General features: G+C 46.8%; 1 protein-coding gene across 5 annotated transcripts in view; it reads left to right on the plus strand.

Moving 5' to 3' along the window:
* SLC8A3 (solute carrier family 8 member A3) overlaps window positions 1–10,055 on the plus strand; it is a 149,816-nt gene extending 139,761 nt beyond the window's left edge. For 4 of the 5 annotated variants that reach the window (XM_060140248.1, XM_060140229.1, XM_060140238.1 and 1 more), the window contains 4 exons: window positions 3,472–3,596; window positions 4,145–4,244; window positions 5,910–6,185; window positions 7,980–10,055. In XM_060140248.1, the coding sequence (XP_059996231.1) occupies window positions 3,472–3,596; window positions 4,145–4,244; window positions 5,910–6,185; window positions 7,980–8,356 (878 nt within the window). In that variant the 3' untranslated portion in view covers window positions 8,357–10,055. The remainder of the gene's footprint in view (window positions 1–3,471; window positions 3,597–4,144; window positions 4,245–5,909; window positions 6,186–7,979) is intronic. The other variant, XM_060140259.1, reaches the window with a different exon arrangement.
* The last annotated feature ends 9,760 nt before the right edge of the window (window positions 10,056–19,815 follow it).

Raw genomic sequence — 19,815 nt, forward strand, 5'->3', positions numbered from 1 at the left:
ATGTGCCATGAACAACAAGAAGAATTAGAATGTTATGGCGGGGTGGGGGTGGGCAATTATCTGATTGTATATAGAAATTCGGGGGAATTTATGTTGGAGATATTCTCACGCAGAGTCTAGAGCCTGTTGTAGGAAACACATCTACTTTGAGAGTATGCTTGCATCAGTGGAATCAAATCATAGACAATGTCCAACTTTGTGAGCAGTTAGGAATGCATTTCCAGCATATCGGCGATACTGTAACTCTTGGTGCAGGCAGAGTGAGCTATACAAGATGTCTCAACATATGTTAAAATAACATTTTATACTTCATTAGTTCTTTGAATGTATAAAAATTTTAAGGTCATTTGAGAGGCAAACCATCTTACAGAATTCATTGGTACTCAGTCACCATAGGCTGGCTGTAAACTGAGTTTGAGGAAGGGGCAGTGTACATAGTAAGGACATTTACCTCCTTGGAGTCTCAAACCAAAATAAAAGATATATGTAGGTAAACCCCTACATTTTCCCTTTATGGAAAAAAATTACTCCAGCTTCCCTGGCCTCTTGCTTCCTCTTATATCAATAGGATAATGACTATCTCCAACCCCATATATTCCACTCTTCTCCCAGGGTTTCAATGTCAGAGCGTTGGGTGTTCTCCACTTCACTCATCTTCTCGCCCGAGGAGACATTTGGGCTTTTTTGTTCCAATGCTTGCCTCTACCCCTCCACCAGCCACACACATATGCACATACCAAAGGTTGTGATTTAATTTAAGCTTCATTATACTTTTAACACATTGGCACAGATACCAGTAGAAACTAAAACAGGAAAAGAAGGTGTCATTTCCTAGATCTTTCAATCTGTACGCCTGCAGTTTAGGAGCCCTTGGTTAGACTTTAAATTCACTGGAAATCTCAACTCCTTGTTTGGATTTTCCCAGGTGGCCAAGCAAACATGATTCACAATGCCTGGTGATGAAAGACGGAGAGAAAATATGTTCAATCTGAACTACATCACCAAGCTCAGGGACCTGGGAGTTAGAGCACTGGCTGCATCGCCCCATTTCCTTCTGAGGATGTCTGTAGAACATTCATGGCAATCTATTCCAGTCTTACCTGGCAAGCTCTTTCCTCTTCCAATATCTGTTTAATCTTCCATCCTATTAATAGTCTCATTCTCTCTTTTTCCCCTTCCTCCTCCTTCTCCTAGACCCAAGAGTTTGTTTAGTCAGTCTGAATATCAAGATATCACCTGTCATTTATTCTCTACACTTGAAATTCAGAGGAGTTACATAAACAAGTGATCAGAATAATTATGGTCTTTTAGGTTTGAGACTTATGACTCTCTCAAGAAATTAACTATTTGAATGTGAAGGAATGATAATTACAGAAGTAGAAAAAGGCAGGAATTGATACCAAATCCAGATACTAAATCAGAGTTGATTTAAAGGCATGTGAATCAATCAATTAACAGATATATATATATATATATATATATATATATATATATATATATATATATATAGACAGAGAGCGAGAGAGTACCTCTGTGGGGTACTGTGGGGCTGTGGGAGAGTGAAAGATAGAGGATTGGTTATTTGTCAAAGAGATTTCTGCAGAGAGCTAGAAGGAAAAACTGACTGTCACCACAGGGGTAGACAGGTCAGTGGCTAGATCAATATCCTGCCAGATGGATATAGTGCTAGATTGATAGCTAGACAAGGGGTTAGACAGGTACATTTATAAGTCACTGGAGAGCTCATTACATCGGTATAAAGTTCTTGTGGCACATGTAAAATATGACAAGGGAGAGTCGGGGAGGGAGGAGTGGAATAATACTGTCACTACTAGGATAGGCATTGCAATATGGTGCCAAAAGCTACAAGTAGAGGAAAAGCGTACCCATGCTTTTAAAGAATCTCCGTATACATCTTTTTCCAAAGACTTTTATTCAGAGTGGCTTGCAGTCTGGCTTCTAGGATCACTGACTTCATAGCCAGACTTATATTCAGAATTAACTAATAAGAGGCTCATATGGACTAAATGAAGTCGGGCTGCTAGGGGGTGTCTGCATAGAAATGTACAGGAGGACATTGATCGTTGAGAAATAATTGTTTCCTAAAGTGGTCACCAACACGAAAGGGAGGACAGCACCACGGACAGCTCCCCAGCGCTTTGGGATTGCCTTCTGTGTTTGGTGCCAGAAGCACTGAGTAGAACAGCCAGCTCAGGAATCCTCCGCATACTCTCTTACCAGTTTCATTCAAGACTACTCAGAAATTCTTATAGAAAACAGACTCTCTGCTTGGCTTATCATCTTTCCAGTGAATTCTTTTCCTTGCAACCTCGAGAGCTCAAGTCTCACCCCTCCCCATGCTTCACAAATTCCCAAGATAAAAAGAAGAGAAGACCTTCTTGGCCTCTGACCCATTTTGTCCTTGAGATTCTTCAAGGACTAGAGAATTCCCCCCAGGAGATTCACTGTGTGGAATGAAAGCAATCAAAGAGCCAAATAAAAGAATTAATTGCATGTAAGAATGTGGACTCGGCTGGAAAGATGTTTAAACGAGCTCTGAAAGAAACAGGACGCCAAGAGCAATTTTCTAATCAAAGGGGAATAAAAAGACAATCTCTATTCCACTTTAATCTAGAAAACGCGTCTTCATGGTGAAGTGGTCTTAAAATGGACTCACCAGCTGAAGTGCAAAAAATGTCTAACTGTTCAGCATGAGAAGGGACCACCGGTGATTGAGTTAAGATGCTGAGGGGTGACAGGGGATGCCTCAAAAGGAAGTAGAGGAAGAGCTTCCTTTTGTTTTGTTTTTGAACAAGTATTTGTGTTTCTGAAGAAATGTGCCTGGTTCCTTAGAAATCCTGGGGATCTTTCATTTGGAAATCATGAAGTTTGGGGGGAAATCTTCCAAGTTTCTCATGGTGAGGATAATAGTCACTAGTATGAAATGTAGATATTCCTGGAAATATCCCTTCTTCCTCCTTTATAGAGGAGAACACTCCCAAGAGTGTTGGAGACAGATGTTAATGGGAACCAGTGGACATTCCCTTTGGGTGAAAATGTGCTTCTGACCCCCAAGAACTCTTATATGAAGTAGTTGACCAGTCATGCCCAACAGTTCAAAATTATTAAAGGTCAAGAGATTTGACTTTGGTTCCCAGCTCTTCGATATCTCACCAAACGTCTTGGGACTTCACTTGGTGTTATTTCTCAGAAGATCCTTGGGTCAGATTGCCCACCCAGGTATCAAATCAAAAGAGGAACGTTTAGCCCAGGCCTGCAAGGAACACTCTCATGGTCTGATGATCATAAAGTGTTTAGCACCTTATAGAAAAAGGCACTAAAAAGTACACAAAGTCCTCATCCTCAAGAGCTATTTGCTGTATGCCCACTGCCCATGCCTAATACCCTGAGCTTTAGACTTCCAGGGAATGGCCAATGAGCTAAAGCTAGTCTGATTTTGCTTTGTTGCAGAGGTGACAGACAGGAAGCTGACTGTGGAGGAAGAGGAAGCCAAGAGGATAGCAGAAATGGGAAAGCCAATATTGGGTGAACACCCCAAACTAGAGGTCATCATTGAAGAGTCCTATGAATTCAAGGTCAGGCCATACGTGAGATGTAATTGAATAATAAAGTAATGAGGTGGGAGGTAGAAGACCTGGAGTCTTGTTCCAATGTCACCACTGAATACGTGAAGTTGAAACTGAACAACTCACTTATCCCAGGCTCAGTTTTCCCATTTGTAAAGTGGAGCAAACAGTGCTGGCCATGTGTATCTTAGGAATATTGTGAGGAAACATAACATAGCCTATGGAATAAATGAGCTATAAAGCTCCTAAATGTATCATCACTATTTAATTGTATTTTTAAAACAAATATACTAAAGTTCACTACTCCAGGCTAGGTTTACCGACATCATTAGTGTTATTCTCTGTTGTATTGCTCTAAATGTCCAATGTCAGCAGTCACAACTGAAGAAAAGGACTATGCCAGAAGATACCCCCTAAGGCCATTCCATGCATAACTTTCAGAACTCACGTGGAGCCCCCTGGAGTACAGGGTAGCTTTCATTCCCATGAAGTACCAGACTCTACAATGGTTCTGAGCATTCTAACCTCATGGTTCCAAGTTTTAATCTTCCTGACAGACTACCGTGGACAAGCTGATCAGGAAGACAAACCTGGCCTTGGTTGTGGGGACCCATTCCTGGAGGGACCAGTTCATGGAGGCCATCACTGTCAGTGCAGGTAAGAGGGTCACAAGATGGGCACAGGCAGCTCCAGGGAAGCAAGAACACAGCCATGTCAACAACTCACCAGTCTCTGGGAGGGCCCTGTGGCCAGTCTTCCCAGCTCTAACCCTAGATGTTTGCCTTTTCACTGAGTCACTTTGGAAGAGAACTATGGGGTAACTAGAAGAGCATGGCTATCTCTGGTTTCAAACCCTGGTTCTACTGTGTGAACTGGGGCAAGCTATCCTCTCTGTACTTTGACTTCCTCATCCAAAAAGGGAACTATTGCCACCTTTCTCAGCGAAGAGAGTAGAAAGCGGCACAGTCTGGTACTGAACAGGAACTTAAGAAATTCTCTTTTTCATCATTCCGTCCTCTTATTAATTTGGTCTTCCTTTTCTGTAAAATGCGGGACTATTCTGATTTAGAGATGTGGGGGTCTGGGGTTTGTAAAAACCTTGCATTGACTGACAAACCCCTGCCCTGGATGATTTCAGACCTCTCCTCGGCAGTGAGTGACAGGTTTCCTCAGTGGGGACCCACAGCACAGGCTAGCATCCCAGAGGCCTGCATGCGGGTTGGCATGGGGATGGGAGGGGTCTTGCCAGCACTCACAGCATTGCCTCTTAGCACCACGGAGGCCCCCTGGACTGCCCCGCACTCCTGGCCTTGTCTCTTTTCATGAAGCTTTGTTGTCATAGCAACCCACAGGGTCACATCCCTGAGGTCCCAGCACCAGAGCCAAAGTACAGCCAGGAAGAGAGGGCCACTGCTGCTGCGTTTGCTGCCCCCTCTTTTCCTATCACCTGCTTCAGATACTCCCAGTCCCACCTCTGAGGACCTTTCTTTGCCCCTATAGAGGCAATAAGCGGAATATCAGGCACATAATCTAACGCCCTCCTTTTTCAAATGAGGGAGCCGAGATTCAGAAACCAAAGATGATTGACCCCAGGTTCCAGATTCTCTTCAGAGCGCAGCTGCAGTTGGAACCCAAGTGTCCCGACTCCTGCTGCCACCGGTTATGTCAAAACATGACAGAGGTTGCCTTTGACGGGGCGCCAGCACGTCCTCTCCTCCTGGACTGCTGAATGGGCAACTCTGCCCACATTTCCTGGCAAGGACAAACAAGGCCCATCCCTGCTCCATCCCACGGGATATTTGGAGGATGGCACTGTCTCCCCGGGATGCCCACATGATCTGGAATGAAAGCTGTCCTGCTGGGGATGGAAAATGACCAGAACCACGAGGTTATTGCAGCAGTCACGTCAGGAAGATTAGAGGAGCCCCACGGGTGTCCAGTGAAGAGTGGAAACCCAGCTGATTTCACCCTCCTTCACCCAGGCAACCCCGTGCCTGCTCCATCCTCCTCCCTCTCTCCCCCACTGCCCTGTCCCTCTCAGGTTCTCTCATCCTTTCTCTTCATCTCTTTCTCTTCCCTTTCCTACTCCCCTGTCGTCTCTCACCCACTCTCCCTGGGTGCCCTGCATTCAAATTGACCACGGGGCACCCCAACTCGTTTTCAATTTCCCGCCCGTTTTCTGGTGCCCGCGCCAGCTGCCCAGGAGAGAGCTGGAGTCTCCGTGCAGCCAGTGGTGCTTACGACGTGGGTTGGACTGGACTTTCTCATGAACGGGGATCTGACCCCGCTGTCCTTTCCCGGGTCTGTTTGTCTTGCCTGCAGCAGGGGACGAAGACGAGGATGAGTCAGGTGAGGAGAGGCTGCCCTCCTGCTTTGACTACGTCATGCACTTCCTAACGGTCTTCTGGAAGGTGCTTTTTGCCTGCGTGCCCCCCACAGAGTACTGCCACGGCTGGGCCTGCTTTGTCGTCTCCATTCTCATCATCGGCATGCTCACAGCCGTCATCGGGGACCTGGCCTCCCACTTCGGCTGCACCATTGGCCTCAAGGACTCGGTCACGGCTGTTGTCTTTGTGGCGTTCGGCACCTCTGTGCCAGGTGAGAGGGAGGGGTGCTTGCATTCGCGAAGAGGATATCACCTGGTTCAAGTGATCCCTACACACTTTGCCTCGTTATCTTCCTTACCATCTCAGATCTGAGCTTAACAGAGCCTCCGCCCCTTAGGTGCACAGAAGTCGGTCAAAGGGGTCACTGCCACTATTAAGAATGATAGCTAACATTTCTTGAGCACTTTTGATGTGCCAGGAAGTGTGTGTGCTAAGCAGCTCACCTGTTTTAGCCCTGTAATGCTCACCCAAACCTTATTCAATAAGGAGTGTTATTATCCTCATCTGTCAAGTGGGGCCCCAGAGGTTAAGTTACCTGCTTAAGTTAAGTGGCCAGTTTCTTAACCTCCACATCAGATGAATAGGCCACTTCGCTCCGGCTGCAGGTTAGCCTGCTTGAAGATGTGCTGGAGAAATGCCCGGCAGCCTCCTCCGCTTAGGACGCCTGTGAGTACAAAGTGTCTCCCAGCAGGATAGGTGAAGGGAGCTTCGCAAGCTCTTGTCCTTTCATCTGATGAATTACATATTCTTTTTTTTTTCTTATAAACACCTAAAGATGAAGAGGAACAAGCATGCCTTTATTTATTCATTAGACAAATGTTTACTGAGCCTGATACAGTCTTGTGCTGGTTGCTGGGACAATAATGGGAAACAAGACAGACATGCTTCCCTTTCCATGTGGAGTTTATAAATCTCCACGTGCGATTTATTTCTGTGCTCCAGGGCCTCGAGGGACTGGAGCTGTCAGAGGGGATGGAGCAGATGTGGGTAAAAGGAGCAGATGTGGGAAGAAATTGCAGAGAATCAGAGGTTAAAAAAAAATTTTAAAGCAAGGTCATAGGCGAGAAAAGGCAAGAGCTTTTCTCTGGGAGAAAACTGGCAACAAGGAGGCAAGCCAGGATAAGCCGGGCAAGGGAGCGTTTGGGGTACATCCAAGTCCTTGCAATGCGTCCAGAGAACAGCTGGCAGCATGAGGGGCTTGAAGGTTATCCTGTGGTCCACTCAGCTGATGTGTGGCTTTGGCTGAAGCTCCTTGGATGTAGGGTGACGCTATGGAAAGGGCTCTTAACATGAGGGTTTTCAGGTCAAATCTCCTGATAACTTACCTTGAGTAGATTCCTTGAACCTTATTTTTCCTAACTTGTCAGATAAAAGGGTGGCTGGCAGTCCTTCCAGTGCTTACGATTCATGCTGACATCTAAAGAGATGTCAAACAGCCCTGTGCTCTGTATATTAACTGCAAAGGCAGAGCCCTGTCTTCCTTGAGTCCACAGCTCCCCTTGTATCTCCCCATCATGGTTCCCCAGCATGTCCTCTGTCCCCATAAATCCAGCACCTAGCGCAATGCTAAGCCCATGGGCTCACTCACAGTCTGTTACGTAAGTAAATGCCCCGTGTGACAGGTGCAGTCAGGCACTTAACTGTAAGAAGCTTCCCTGGATGTCAAGGTTCCCTGGGGAGATATTATGGGAAAGCAAACTCCCCTTACTGCAAAAGTAGTCAAAGGAGAACAATAAACCCATTCAGTAAATACCAGGACCAGAAAAAAAAAACCTTGGGAATCTTTCAGACGCAGGCAGATGAGGAACGGGTAGCCCAGAGAAGTAAGGTGACCCATCCAAGGCCTCACAGCTTATTAATGGCAGAGCTGGGGGTAGCCCCCAACCCCCCACCTGTCATTCCCAGGCTCGGCCTGATGGCCCCAGCTGCCTTCCTGGACACCCTCAAAGGTAGGCCCTCCGCGCCTCAGCCTCCCACCAGCTCTTGTCTGTCTGCCTCTTTTCAGATACGTTTGCCAGCAAAGCAGCCGCCGTCCAGGACGTGTACGCAGATGCCTCCATTGGCAATGTCACGGGCAGCAACGCCGTCAACGTCTTCCTGGGCATCGGCCTGGCCTGGTCCGTGGCCGCCATCTACTGGGCCCTGCAGGGACAGGAGTTCCACGTGTCCGCGGGCACGCTGGCCTTCTCTGTCACCCTCTTCACCATCTTCGCGTTTGTGTGCGTCAGCGTGCTCCTGTACCGCCGGCGGCCCCACCTGGGCGGGGAGCTGGGCGGCCCTCGTGGCTGCAAGCTGGCCACGACTTCGCTGTTTGTGAGCCTGTGGCTTCTCTACATACTCTTCGCCACGCTGGAGGCCTACTGCTACATCAAGGGGTTCTGAGCCGCAGCAGCCCTGGAGAGGCAGCGTCAGGACCCGAGCCCCAGGAACTTCCCCCGCCTGGGCCCTGGCAGTGAACTGAAGGGGCAGAGTCTTAAGCAATCCAACAGAACGGAGGAGATACCCATTTTACAAAGTATTTAATTCAATACAAACCAACAATGGCGACAAATCCAACTCCAGCCCATCTTCCCGCGATGTCCCTGACCCATCACATAGTCAGACCCTTTCGCCACCTTCGATACCACCTTCTTCTGATTATTCCTTTGCTTCTACTTTCCTCGGGGGCAGGGTTTCTTCTGTCTGTCCAATGTGATACATCACCCTTCTCTCACTCCACTGGCAAGGCTCGAAAACGAGCCCTATCCACGTGGCTGGCTTGGGTTCTATTTTCATTGCCATCATTATCGCGGTGGCTTTCATTTTCCCATCAGGCTTTGCTCATCATTTGTTTGTTCATCTTGTCTTTTCTCTCTGAGGTTAGTGACAACGGTGCTGTGAAGGAACGCAGGGTCTGAGCCGATGGGTAGAAGCACGAACTTTCAGACACACCCTCTCCCACTTGCACTGGGTAACAGCTGTCTCTTGCTCCATTGAGGTCCTTCTCCCCCTTTCCTTTTATTCTCTTCATTCTTGAATGGACTGGTGGCATTTGGGTGGCAGTAAGTTTGCACACCCAGGCAGCGCGCTGAAGAACTGGGGCTGGGGCTGGAGCACAGCTTTCTATCAAGCTTCTGTCGAAATCCAGTTTAAAACAAGAGGTCATTTTTCTCTTCCCTGCCCGAGCCTTTCAAATTCTGTCTCGTTGTGTCAATGTCTATATGTTTACCCTTCTGCAGGAAGACCTACCTAACGGGAGATAGGGGACAAAAATAGGAATGGAATATGATGACATAGGGCAGCTAGGGGAACAGAAGGGCTGTATGCCTTCTAGAACATCTTTGGCTTCATATCTGAGGCAGGAGAGATGCGATGTCCACCTAGTGAGATCTTTAAGGGAAAAGATTATATGTAAAATGTCAGTGCTTCTGAGAAATGTCAGCTTTACCACACCCTCGCTTCCTAATGCACCAGACTAAGAGCTCTGACTGTGTCTCTTGATTTAATGCAAAAACTTAGAGTTTTATAAGAAAATGAGGGCCTCCTTCCACCTCTCCTGGACTCTCTGGTCACATTTGAAAGTATTTTCACAAGACAGGAACTGGAATTCCTCATCTCTCCCACATTCCTGCTTGTTTTTAAACCTCTTGAAGCTCTTTTTCCAGGCTGTGGGCTATTTCTTGCCCCAGTAGGAGGAACCTAAGCTGCCGTAACCCCATGGAGCCTGGGTTTATAGAGAGATTGGCGTGCCCTACAGACCCTTTCCCAACAAATTTTGAAAGGACCTGGCTTTAAAACACAAACACACACGCACACACGCACACACGTGCGCACACACACACACAGAGACACAAATAACCACACATATGAAATCACCAAAAGACTGCCCACAGACCTTTAGGCTTTCTGCATTGACATAAATACATTTTTTAAGGGCAAAGAAGAAATTAAAAAACACCTGTTTAATTTTAAACACATTTTTTAAGAAAAAATAGCTGAAAAAGAAACAGTGTTCATGTCATAAGCCATGTTGACAGTTGCCAGTGGAAATGTTGGGTTGGTTTAAAAAAAAAAATAAAAGCTATACTTATATCTCTCTAAAGACAGCTTGCTTCTCCCCATGTTGCCTCAGGAAAAGGTCTAGGGGGGTCACCTTGGGTTCCTTCTGGAGCTGAAGGGGTTGAGGAGAAAGCGTCTTCTCCTGTTTGCGTCTCCTATTTGTGTCCATCATGTCCTCAGATGCCAATGTGCCAGACCCAGGATTTTTAAAGCAAAAAATGCTTCAGGACAATGCGAGCTGCCAAAGCCTGGACTTTAAGGCGCTGGAGGACGCACGAGGTGGCGCTGTGATGATTAAAGGGGAAAGAGCGTTTTGTATTAGAAAGGCCTGGTAGGGCAGGATTCCAGCTGGACAAACAGCGCCCTGTATTAGTTACCAATAGGCACATTCATTCATTCATTTATTCATGACTCTTTCAACAAATGTGTTTTGAGCACCCTGTGTGCCTTGAGCTACGTTTTGGTGCTACCGTGAAGAGTGAGATAGAGTTCCTGACCTCAAGCAACTCACAGTCCAGAGAGGCCGGTAGAACTTCTTTTAACCAAGGCTCTTTTGGTTACAAGAAGAAGAAACCCATTAAGCTAGTTCAAGAAATGAAGGGGGCGGGGGCGATACTGCGGAACCCAAGGCAGGAGCACGGCAGGCCACGGGGGCCTGAAAGCCCTCAGGAAGCAAGGCCACGTTCCACCTCCCTGAAACCTCAAGGTGTCCCCCGTCTTTCCTCCTTCTGCCTGTCAGGCCTGTCCACTTCCTCTCCCTCCCAACGTGCTCTTGCTTTGTTTGTCTTGCACGTGGCCGGCACTGCCACCAGCCCTGACACTCTGCCATGACCTCACAGCTCTGTTCCCCACAACGAACTAGAGCGTCCCTTTTTAAATCTGAGTGCGGGTTCAATGGAGAAAATGTGGCCAATTTTCCATCCCCAAAGGGCCAGTCCCCAAAGGCAGAACCCTTGTAGAAGGCTGTGTCAAAGGGGTTGGGGTGCCGCGGCCTGATTACTTTGTGTCATGTGTCCACTCCTGGTCCGAACAACTCAGGTAAGGAGAGGAGGGTGGCGACCACGTTGTATGTACTGTCACCCTTTCCGAAAGCTAAGTGACGGGAAGAAGGCTATGAAGCACGTGAGCCATCAAGGTGTGAAGAAAAATTACAGTTCTGTGCACGAGTGGTCAAGGAATGGCATAGACAGGGCATCACAGGGACATGACAGAAAGAAACACTGACTCAGCCTGCAAGAACTGAAGAAGGCTTCACAGAGAATGGAATAGTTAGGCAGGATCTTGAAGGGAGAATAAGTAGTGATTTAACTTGTTGAGGGGGCTTGGTGGTGAAGAACATTCGAGAAGAAACAGCATGCTCGAAGGCACAGGGGTGAATCAGGGGCTGGTGGGGTCATGGGTTAACAAGAGTCGTCACGGCTAGAGGATAGCGTCCCAAAGGACACAAAACAACACGAAGAAAGCAGTCCGGGAGAAGGACTTGGCTGGAAGACTCAATTTTTTGCCAGCCACAAAGTTGATCATGAAAAATGCCCTTCAGCCGATGAAACGGTAGACGCAGAATCAAGAAATCAATTCCTCCCCATCTTTCCCCTTTTGTGGGTCATTTCTGGGTTATCCAGATGTTAGGCTTTGTCAAGAGAGAAGCTGGGATGAACCACAGAGAATGAGGAAGAGGAATCTGAGGACCTGGTACTAGTCGAGATGCCACCACTGACTAGTTCTGTGGACTTGAGCCAGGCCACCTCCTCTCAGCTTCCTGAACTACAAATAAGGTTTTAATAGATGGCCTCTGAAGCCCATTACTTCTACCTTTAACACTGAGATTCTAGAATATATATACAAGAGCAGGGTGTGTGTGTGTGTGTGTAATCAAACTGCCCGTCAACCTCATCAGACGGAACACAGCAGATGTCCATTTGCAATCCATTGGCTCCACGGCCTGTCTATTAGTGTGAAAAAGACACGGCCAGCCGTGGTGCACATGTCATTTTCAGCATTTTTTTCCTGGCATAGCTGCAGCGTTCCCATCCCCTCGACTCACTTATTACTTAGAGCAATGTTAGCTGCTATAATAAAGAAACCCCAGTATGTCAGGGCTGAGCAAAACGAAAAGTGCATTTCTCACTCACGTAATAATCCAGTGAGAATGGTCCCAGTCAGCAGGTGGCTTTCTTCCACACGAGGCAGCAGGCTTGTCCGTGTTTTAAAACAAATATTTTGTGTAAAATTCTGGATTTGGGCTTCTCTGGCCACACTGCGTGGGCTTTCCCTCGTGGCAACACTCCAATGGAGCTGATCAGTGGTCACCCCATGTAAACAGGCTTTATGTTCTCGATTCACCAGAGTCCCTACCCAGCCTGCCACTTTCATTCACAGGACCTCCTGGTCCCTGGAGCCATTTATGCATGTGACACCTGCTATGGGGTCAAGGTCTGGGTTTTGCATTTTGGCCTTCCACGTGTTGGTGCTAACCTCCAGTATTCTGTGAGGTTTGAATCCCAGTTATCCCACTTTTACCTTTCGTGGGATTTTTAAACAAGTACTTTAACCTCCCTTAGCCTCAGTTTCTCCAATCCAGACATACAGCTGTTGCAAAGGTTAAATGAACGATTTTTCAAGGCAGTTACCATAGTGCCCTATACCTAGCATGTACCCTGGAAATATTCCTTTCATCTCACATTAATGCTTTGTGGTAAAATCCCTTACAGCTGGTGCTATCAGGGTCTGACATGTTCCAGGGGACTGTCAGTGTTCGGGGTGGGGTGGTGGTGATGGATGGCCTCAGGCCACTTCATCCAACATACCGTCCCTCTATATGTTGGTCCAGGCAGGCTCCACGGAAGTGGAGAGAAGCTCTCCATGGTCTTGCTTCTGTAGCAGGAGCAGGTCTCTAGCTCCTCAGACTGCATGGGGCACAGAGGTTAAGATTTAGAGGGATGGCCAAGGGGCACCAAGACCCCCAGGTCAAGCAAGCCCCTTGGAGATTGGAGAAGTGGGGCAGATACGTCTGGCATCAAAGAAAGAGTGACAGAGAAAGGGACAACAGCCCATATAGAGTCTTTCATGCTAATAGTAAAGTGGGTCACGGTGGACAGAAATACCTGAGGGCTTGCAGAAGGAGGTGAAGCCTTGGGAGAAGCCACGTAGTCTGGCCAAGGTTATCCTGCAAGTGAGTGGCAGAGCAGGACTTAACTACATAGGTCCACCAGGTTTCAAAGTCACTGCTTATTAACTGAATATGCACCTGTTGGGTGTGTAAGACAAGCATTGTTTACTTTCATAGTGTTGAAGAAGAAAGTTAGGAGCATAAATAGGATGACTTGTCTTGGTTTCTCCAGGACTTTCCTGGGTTTAGCACTGAAATTCACATATTTTAGGAAACCCCTCAGTCCTGGGAAATAGGGATGGTTGGTCACCAAAAAAATATTACAACTGTCTTACAGAGTAAGACTTAGTACAGAATTGCTACTACTAGTAAATGGTAGTCGCTGCACACACACCTTCTACTATGTCATGCTGTCATCTTTTCCCAAACATTCCATGTCCCATTACTCTCAGCTAGCACTTCAGCTGGATGAAGTGGTGTGAATACCTGGTGTGAATACTCAAAACTTCATCCCACAGAATTTGAATTCTTCGTGCATTGCTCCAGTTTTTCATTGATCAGTACCCTCAGGAAATGGAGTATGAAAAGGCACCCCCAGTGAATCCCGAGGTTCCAAACATAGTCCTTCTTACTCTCATTGTGTAGCAGCCCAGTTCCCCCCTAAGTAACTGGGATAATCACCCCACCCAGCTCAGTGATCTCTCCTGCCTGTTAGCTTCTTGGCATAAATAATCCGAAATGGCTAGAGAGTATGTTCAGCTTCTAAATCATCAGAACCATAACTGTGTTCCCTGGTGGAGGCATTTCTCCGTGAGGCATTACGACCTCCAGACCTACTGAGCCCAAGGCTGTAGGGGCAAAAAGTAAAATTCTTCAAGAGGATTATTGGGCATAATGATGAGAGGGGTCACCCCACCTCTGCTCCTTGATCCTCAGATCTATGCGTCCTGTCTAGAAGAAGTCAGCACTGTAGACTGGCCCCCAATTTAAAGCATACACTGCATTCGGTGGGATAGCATCCCAACCTCACAAGGTATTATCTCCTAGCTGGTGCTATAATTGAGCCTGCAAGAGATCATTCCAATATTATGTCAAGACAGCCACCTTTGAGTGATAAGAAATGTGCTAAGACCAGTGCCTCTGATGAAAGGCTGTCTTAAAAAGATATCATGGCAATAGATAAGGCACTCTGAGTCCGTGAAAGATGTTAGCAGAAACACTATGGCCAAATCCCTTGTTTTCTATGTCTGTGAGTCTATTTCTGTTTTGTAAATAAGTTCATTTGTATCATTTTTTAAGATTCCACATATAAGTGATAGCATATGATATTTGTCTTTGTCTGACTTACTGCACTTAGTAGGATAATCTCTAGGTCCATCCACGTTGCTGCAAATGGCATTATTTCATTCTTTTTTATGGCTGAGTAATATTCCATTGTGTATACATACCGCATCATCTCTACCCATTCATCTGTCGATGGACATTTAGGTTGTTTCCATGTCTTGGCTATTGTAAATAGTGCTGCTATGAACATAGGGGTTCGTGTGTCTTTTCAAATTATAGTTTTGTCCAGACATATGCCCAGGAGTGGGATCGCTGGATCATACGATAACTCTATCTTCAGTTTTTTAAGGAACCCCCATACTGTTCTCCATAGTGGCTGCACCAATTTAATTCCCACTAACAGGGTAGGAGGGTTCCCTTTTCTCCACACCCTCTCCAGCATTTATTATTCATAGACTTTTTTTTTTTTTTTTTTTTTTTTTGGTACGTGGGTCTCTTCACTGTTGTGGCCTCTCCCATTGCGGAGCACAGGCTCTGGACGCGCAGGCTCAGCGGCCATGGCTCACAGGCCCAGCCGCTCCGCGGCATGTGGGATCTTCCTGGACCGGGGCACGAACCCGTGTCCCCTGCATTAGCAGGCGGGCTCTCAACCACTGCGCCACCAGGGAAGCCCTATTCATAGACTTTTTGACGATGGCCATTCTGATCAATGTGAGGTAATACCTCATTGTAATTTTAAAATATCAAACAAGCAAAATCTTTTCACCAACTCAAGGATTATCATTGACCACTCCCCAGTGACAAATTAAGAAAAGATGCTAAAATAGTGACTGCACTTTTCATTGTATTCCTCCTGAAAGCTCAGGGGCATAGCTAGGGTACGATCAGGGTGGTTTAGGAGAATTCAGGAGGAAGTACCAAGAGTCAGACTGGGTGAGCCAAGTTTAGAAGGACAAGACATAATTAGCTATACAAGGAAGACAGGTGAGGACACACATCCCAGGCAGTTTGGCAACGCTGTATGGAGAAGTGATGGAGAGAAGACGGTGGCTTATTTGTGGAGACCTGGGTTCAAGTTCTGCTGTCATATCACCAGCAGAGTGACCCTGGCTATGTCATCTAAGGTGCTGAAGTCTCATGTTTTTCAGTCCATTACATAATTAAGTACTTTTACCTCCTCTAGAGTTTGGGGGATTAAAATATATAACTGATATAATTTATGCATCTCACTGCCTAGTAGATTTCTCATTATTTATGTTAGTATTGATATCGTTGCCCCAGGAGAAGGCCTGAGAAGTGAAGGCACTGAACAGCATGGGGCACGGAGTGGTTTAATGTACACGATTGAAGAGTGGACTGAATGTGAAAGCATCAGGGCTTAACTGGACGTACACCAGTGTGTCGTACCAGCATCACAACAATGAGATGTGCACAATTTTCAGGAGAGTGTGTATGCGAGGAGTGGTTGAAGATCACAACCAGATCAAGAAATTTAGCTTTGTGGGCTAAACTAAGGCAACTATATTCATCTCCAAATCTATTGTATTAGTCTGCTCAGGCTGCCATAACAAAATAACACAGACTGGGTGGCTTAAACAACAGAAATTTATTTTCTCACAGTTCTGGGAGTTAGAAGTCCATGATCAAGGTGCTGACAGGGTTGGTTTCTGGGGAGGTGTCTCTTCCTGACTTGCAGACGGTCACCTTCTCACTGTGTCTTCAAATGACCTTTTCTCTGGGCACAGAGAGAGATCTCCGGTATCTCTTCCTCTTCTTATGAGGACACCAGTCCTATTGGATCAGGGCCTCACCCTTATGACCTCTTCTAACCTTGATTACCTCCTTAAAGGGCCCATCTCCAAATATAGTCACATTGGAAGTTAGGGCTTCAACGTATGAATTTGTGGACGAGACACAATTCAGTATCCCCCCACTGAGGGACTTTGAGCAGGAGGGTAACATGATCTGATTTGCCTTTTCATTAGCTCAGTCTGAGCTGTCTGTGTCGTGGAGGATGTTTGAGGTGGGGAGTGGATGGAAGGGAGACCAGAGACCATTTACAACTATCGACCACTGAAGGAAGCAGATGGAATGGTGGCAGTGGTGGGGGGGGGGTTGGAGAGGAGGTCCCAGGGGAGAGAGAATTAAGAGGGGGAGTTCACAGGACACGGCAACGGACTGGATGGACAAGGAAGGGAGGACATTGTAGGGAGGAAGCAAGCAGGGCTCTGGGGTCCCAGGCTTGGGGGAGTGGCTGGCTGGTGTGCCTGGCACTGAGGAGAGGTGGGTGGAGATGGCGTGCCCAGTTTTAGTTATATTGAGTTTTCGGGACTTGTGGGACACCCAAGTGGAAATGTCCAGGAGCCTGGATTCAGCAGAGACCTGAGCTGAGTCTGGAACAATCCCTCTAGCAGATTTCCAGAGCAGTTGCCATTCTCCTGAGAGTCTATTCTGAAATTACTTAAAATAGCCACACGCTGCCCTGCAGCCCTCCTTAGTCACCAGTGTGAAAACCTCAAACACCAGCAACCCAGCAGAGACACCTCAGCCAACTTCTAGTTTGTTTTTCCAGTTTGAGGTGTCTCATTCTTCCCAACCCGTCTTCCTCCACCCCTCCCCCAGGGCTTTCATTCCTCTCACACGTCCCGTCCCCGACCATAGTTTTTTCCCCCCCAAACTCAGCCTATCTTGGCTCTTTTTTTTTTTTTTACATCTTTATTGGAGTATAATTGCTTTACAATGGTGTGTTAGTTTCTGCTTTATAACAAAGTGAATCAGTTATACACATACATATGTTCCCATATCTCTTCCCTCTTGCGTCTCCCTCCCTCCCACCCTCCCTATCCCACCCCTCTAGGTGGTCACAAAGCACCGAGCTGATCTCCCTGTGCTATGCGGCTGCTTCCCACTAGATATCTAGCTTACATTTGGTAGTGTATATATGTCCATGCCTCCCTCTCGCTTTGTCACAGCTTACCCTTCCCCCTCCCCATATCCTCAAGTCCATTCTCTAGTAGGTCTGTGTCTTTATTCCTGTCTTACCCTTAGGTTCTTCATGACATTTTTTTTCTTAAATTCCATATATATGTGTTAGCATATGGTATTTGTCTTTCTCTTTCTGACTTACTTCACTCTGTATGACAGACTCTAGGTCTATCCACCTCATTACAAATAGCTCAATTTCATTTCTTTTTATGGCTGAGTAATATTCCATTGTATATATGTGCCACATCTTCTTTATCCATTCATCCGATGATGGACACTTAGGTTGTTTCCATCTCTGGGCTATTGTAAATAGAGCTGCAATGAACATTTTGGTACATGACTCTTTTTGAATTATGGTTTTCTCAGGGTATATGCCCAGTAGTGGGATTGCTGGGTCCTATGGTCGTTCTATTTGTAGTTTTTTAAGGAACCTCCATACTGTTCTCCATAGTGGCTGTACCAATTCACATTCCCACCAGCAGTGCAAGAGTGTTCCCTTTTCTCCACACCTTCTCCAGCATTTATTGTTTCTAGATTTTTTGATGATGGCCATTCTGACTGGTGTGAGATGATATCTCATTGTAGTTTCGATTTGCATTTCTCTAATGATTAATGATGTTGAGCATTCTTTCATGTGTTTGTTGGCAGTCTGTATATCTTCTTTGGAGAAATGTCTATTTAGGTCTTCTGCCCATTTTTGCATTGGGTTTTTGTTTTTTTGTTATTGAGCTGCATGAGCTGCTTATAAATTTTGGAGATTAATCCTTTGTCAGTTGCTTCATTTGCAAATATTTTCTCCCATTCTGAGGGTTGTCTTTTGGTCTTGTTTATGGTTTCCTTTGCTGTGCAAAAGCTTTGAAGTTTCATTAGGTCCCATTTGTTTATTTTTGTTTTTATTTCCATTTCTCTAGGAGGTGGGTCAAAAAGGATCTTGCTGTGATTTATGTCACGGAGTGTTCTGCCTATGTTTTCCTCTAAGAGTTTGATAGTGTCTGGCCTTACATTTAGGTCTCTAATCCATTTTGAGCTTATTTTTGTGAGTGGTGTTAGGGAGTGCTCTAATCTCATGCTCTTACATGTATTGTCCAGTGTCCCCAGCACCACTTACTGAAGAGGCTGTCCTTTCTCCGCATCTTGGCTGTTTATGAGCCTTGACCCTTCCCCACGGCTCTCTCAGCCGCTCCTGATTTCCTTCTTGCCTCTCTTCCCCCTCCCCCTGCACATCACTTTACCTCTTGGTCTGTCTGCATTTTCTTTCCTCTCTAAAGCATACACATCTTCTCATATTTTTTCTTCCTTTGCTGCCAATCACAGCCCCATAATGTGGATCCCCTCCAAGGAGGCTTTCTAACTCCTGTCCCACTCCCTAAAGGTGCATTTGTTTCATCTCCCCATTCTACACCGGCCCCGCTTCACGCTCTGGACCCTCAGCGTGTCTTCCCATTTGGTGTGTTTCCTCATCCCCTGAAACGCACAAACCTCCTGCAGTGCAGGACCTGTTTAGCTGTGCACAGAAGAGCAAAGAGCCCAGACAGAAAGGATCTGTCTGTGAAAAGTGAAGGGAGTTACCTGAAGCCAAAGGTAGCCCAATGGCTGAACCAGGATGAAAAGCTGACCTTCTGACTCTAAGTCCAGGACCCTGGGAAATTTACAACACCAGGTGCACTAGGGTCTACACAGACCCTGACATCTCACCTCATCTGGGCTCCTGCTGCCTCCCAGGGGTCCTCCCCACCATCCCCCGCTGACTCCCCACTACCCTCCCCAAGGAGAATGCTGCAAAGCTTTCCCAAACCTCCTGCCTCAAGTCAGTAGACCTCCACTGGTCACTGAGCTCTGCTGGGTCCTGGTCTCCACCAGGCCATTCCACACCCGGTCAAGGATTTTAAAGGGACCTAGGTTCAATGGGGTCAAATTAAATACTCTGGAGTCAGCTCTGCCCCACATGGCTCGACCTGGGTCTCAAGGGTGACCCCTCAGAAATCAGAGTTCGCGTCTTTAATGGGGAGGAGGGATGCTTAGAGAAGAGAGTTGCTAAACACTGGGCGGTGGAAAGGATGGGGGACTGAAAAACCTGGGGTTTCTGTTTGCAGCTACATAGCACATGTCTAAAAGCACTCCCCTTAAAAAGCTCCAACTCCTTCCTCTGGGCCAGTATCACAGGGGGTTAAAGAATAACAGAAATGGGCCGCTCATGGGAATTTAGGAGATGTATTTATACAGCACAGAGGTCTGTGGGAGGAGTGGAGGTGAGTGGGTCACCTGGAGTCTTACCTGGTCCTGGGGTCGACGCCCCGAGGGCAAAGTTGTCTAAGACGGCAGGCCCATTAGGGCTCTGAGATGGTGGGAGCCGGAAGGTCCCTGGGCCTGGAGTTGGAGCTACTGGGAGATTCTCTCTGGGATCATCTTCCCTTGAATCGATCAC

This window comes from Lagenorhynchus albirostris, chromosome 1, assembly GCF_949774975.1.
Source record: "Lagenorhynchus albirostris chromosome 1, mLagAlb1.1, whole genome shotgun sequence".
NCBI classification, from domain to species: Eukaryota; Metazoa; Chordata; class Mammalia; order Artiodactyla; family Delphinidae; genus Lagenorhynchus; species Lagenorhynchus albirostris.